The sequence below is a fragment of the Phaseolus vulgaris genome, chromosome 11 (assembly GCF_000499845.2).
Source record: "Phaseolus vulgaris cultivar G19833 chromosome 11, P. vulgaris v2.0, whole genome shotgun sequence".
Taxonomy (NCBI): Eukaryota; Viridiplantae; Streptophyta; class Magnoliopsida; order Fabales; family Fabaceae; genus Phaseolus; species Phaseolus vulgaris.
The window spans coordinates 20,562,467-20,566,061 of NC_023749.2; the positions used below are offsets into that span (position 1 = coordinate 20,562,467).

Here is a 3,595-nt window from a genome sequence, read left to right on the forward strand (position 1 = left end):
CACTAGGATTTGGATTCTTCAAAGCTTTTGATCACACTTGATTCAACATGGTTCCCCAGCGAACCTCCCTCTTAGTGAGTTCACCAAGGCCGAGAATAGTATGGTTCGACAGTTAAATGAACCTTTCCCTTGAAGTGATACACGGAGAGTAGAGGAAGTTTGGTTCTCCCAATGAACCCCTCTCATGTAAGTTCAACAAGGGGAAGGTCAGTATGGTTCACCGATGAAACGAACCTCCCCCTTTAAGTAATTTGTTTAGAATAAGAATAGTATGGTTCAATCATGAACCTCCCCCCTACGCAAGTTTACCAAGGCTGGGAATACCATGGTTCACAAGTTGAAACTTGTCCTTTGACTTTTACAAGCAATGTTGTGAGCAGATATTCTGACCTGCCCCTTGACTTTGTATAGCAAGGATGAGGTTGGCAAGAGCCGTTCACCCAAGATAGAAACACCAAGATGGGAGATGATGGAAGAGGCCTCAGCACCCTAAAGAGCGTCTAGGACCAACCTTGCATGAAAGGCAACCAAGAGAGCGTCTAGGACCAACCTTGCATAGAGGGCACCCACAAGAAGCGTCTAGGCCACACAAGGAGCGTCTAAGAGAGTTGACATCTCTACCGTCCCGTCCACGGGCGTTGACCAAAGTCAAAGTCAACGTCGGGGCCAAGGTCAACATATGGTGGGACCACGCGAAGGGGTCAAAGAAAGGAAGTCAACAGAGTGACTACATAAGGCGTCGCCAAGACAAGGTGTCGCCAAAAAAAGGGCGTCGCCTAAACAAGGCGTCGCCAAGATAAGGCGTCGCCAAGCAAGCCATCAGTAGTGTTACTCCCCGATACCCATGGGTAGGAAAGACCATGGAGGGAGTGACGCCACGGGGCTTCGGGCCCGCCTAGCTCAGAAACAGTAATAAAGAGAAGAGAAAGGTGGCTTCAAGGCCATAATACTAGCGTGAGTAGGGAGCAACCCGACTCGTGAAGTGCCCGTGCCACCTCAGGGAGACCCTTGGGATAGATACGACTCATGAGAGGGTGCGAGAGGAAGGTAGATACGCTCTCAGAGCGAGTGACTAGAGGTTGGGGCGCATGAGTTGGCACCCAAAAAGTCACCCCTTGCGCCAGATGCACTCCAAGGAAGGGAGGAACTCACGCAACAGAATGTCCCTAAGATTGGGATATGGCGTCGTGAGGCCCTCCACGTGTGATAGTAATCAAATCAGTGAAAGGTTAGTGAGTCAGCGAGAAGTTAGCAAATATGGTAAATGAGGAAACAATAAATGTTTCCTCATCAAGTATGTTTATTTCAGTTAACGCTTTAAACGCTTTAAAACACTTTAAATGCCGCCATTAAAGGCTTTAAGGAAACGTGTTAAATGCGTCTTAAAGCTCCTTAAATGCACTTTAAGACATGTTTAATGCAGGGTGGCATTAAAAGGGTTTTGGAACGTTCGAAGCAGGGATCGGATCGGACTTTTGGCAAATTTTCCCCAGAACACACTCTAGTTGCTTGCTCGAGCCTCGAGGTTATGCACAAGGGACTAGAGAAGGATTGTTTGCCAGAACCAGAAAACGATACACGAGATACAGTTCATTACCACCTTCAGAGTGCCTTGGACGGTGCTTTGATACGAAGGTGCAGAGTTTTGGTGTTTCTTATTAGCTGACTTATGCGTCGGAGTGCAAACGGTCGCTAGGGCGCCCATTTGTCCACTTCTTTGCAGGTACTCACAGATTGCCAGAAGGAAGGTGTCCCTAGCTGACGGGCAAGGTCGCGCACAAAGACATACCCAGGTCAACCGACAGGAACATTTGGCGCCCACCGTGGGGTCGATTTAAAAAATCAGTCCCATCACAAGTTCAGTCGACAGTTCTATTCAGTTCTTCACTTGGCCCTATTCGACGTTCTGCGTTGAAGCATGAGGGCCACGAGACAAGGTTCCGCGCGCGCTGCGAGTGAGGAAATGACCATGCAGCAGGTCATTGACATGATGCAAGGGCTGCAGGAGGAAATGGCAGAATCAAGGGTGGAGCAAGAACACATGCAGGCGGATCTCGCGGCCTCTCACGCGAGAAACGGAGAGCTCCATCGTATGAATGAGGAGTTGCGCCGTGGTTTGGGAAATAACCAAGGGCAACGCGACCTAGATGAGGTCGAACGTCTCACCCCACCAAGGGAGTTTTCTACACCATTCTCGCAGGAGATTCTGGAAGCAGTGGTCCCCAACACGTTCGCTGGGCCCAAGGTGATCTTCACCAGGATGGAAGATCCCGAAGCACATCTCACTGCGTTCCACACACAGATGGTGCTGGTAGGCGGCTCCGATGCCGTGAGGTGCAAGCTTTTTATGAGCACCCTGAAGGGAATGGCCATGGATTGGTTCATTAGCCTTCCAAACGGCCATATCACCTCCTTCCTGCAGCTGTCGCGATTGTTCAGGGAGCAATACCTAGCGAACAGGGCCCCACCGCCCGTTTCGTATGACCTGTTCGACGTGAAACAGTATCAGGGTGAGACTTTGAAGGAGTACATCAACCGTTTCAGGGCCCAAGTAGTAAAGGTTGGTACTACGGAAGAGCCCATGATCGTGTACGCGTTCAGGAAAGGCGTATGTCCCGACCCCTTTTGCGAATCCATCATTCGCAATCGCCCCAGGACCTTCGCTGAAATAAGGCGTCCCGCGATGGAGCATATCGCCTCTGAGGGGGAGGTGTGTGAGAAGCGCATGAGCGTCGTACCCTCACGCCCGAGGGCGCAGACACGGGCTCAACCCGTCAGGGTCAACGAGACCACGACAGGGAGGAAGAAGCAGGAAGGGAGACGCCCCTATGAGGCCAGAAAACCCCAGCCCAGGGGTCAAACGGGAGGAAATCGTCCGGTCAAAGAAAGAGCCAGACCAGCGAGGTACGACTTTGCGGTGGAATTGAAGGACCTAATCCCCGTGCCTAATATAGCTGAAAGGTTGAGGCGACCGGCGAAGACTGACAAGGTGCTAGGGCCTCGCAAGGACTCTTAGTGCGAGTTCCACGAAGCTTTCGGTCACCACATCAACAACTACCTGTCACTGGGGTACCAGTTGGACGAGTCAGTAAAAAACGGTTTCTTGAAGGATTATCTCGCTGAACCCGCCACGACCGCGGCCCTGCCGGAACCAGTGGAGGATCAAGCGCACGAGATGCCGATTCACGGCGAAGTCCACACCATTTCTGGTGGTTTTTCGGGAGGGGGGCCCAGAGCATCCCAACGCAGGAAATATGCGAGGGGAGTAAATTCGAATGATGAAAGAATCTCAGGTGACCCGTGGGAGTCAGACCTCGTGTTCACGAGGGCAGACCTACGAGATGTTGTCCCCCACGACAATGACCCCGTGGCTATTTCGGTTGTCACGGCTGGAAGAAAGGCGAAAAAGTCAGGGTCGATGCCCTGTGCGATAGAGAAGGAGAAAGTTTAATGAAGAAAGGCGGCTCGTGGTGAGAGAAGAGACACAGAAATTGTTGAGCGCCGGACACATCCGGGAAATCCAATACCCCGAGTGGCTGGCCAACGTAGTCCTGGTGAAGAAAGCAAACGGGAAGTGGAGGATGTGTGTGGACTT

At 51.7% G+C, this 3,595-nt stretch overlaps 1 protein-coding gene across 1 annotated transcript; it reads left to right on the forward strand.

The window, feature by feature from the left end:
* The first annotated feature begins 1,963 nt into the window (after positions 1–1,963).
* LOC137836666 (uncharacterized) lies at positions 1,964–3,016 on the forward strand. Its single transcript, XM_068645352.1, has one exon. The coding sequence runs from the start codon at positions 1,964–1,966 to the stop codon at positions 3,014–3,016; it is 1,053 nt and encodes a 350-aa protein (XP_068501453.1).
* Positions 3,017–3,595: the final 579 nt, after the last annotated feature.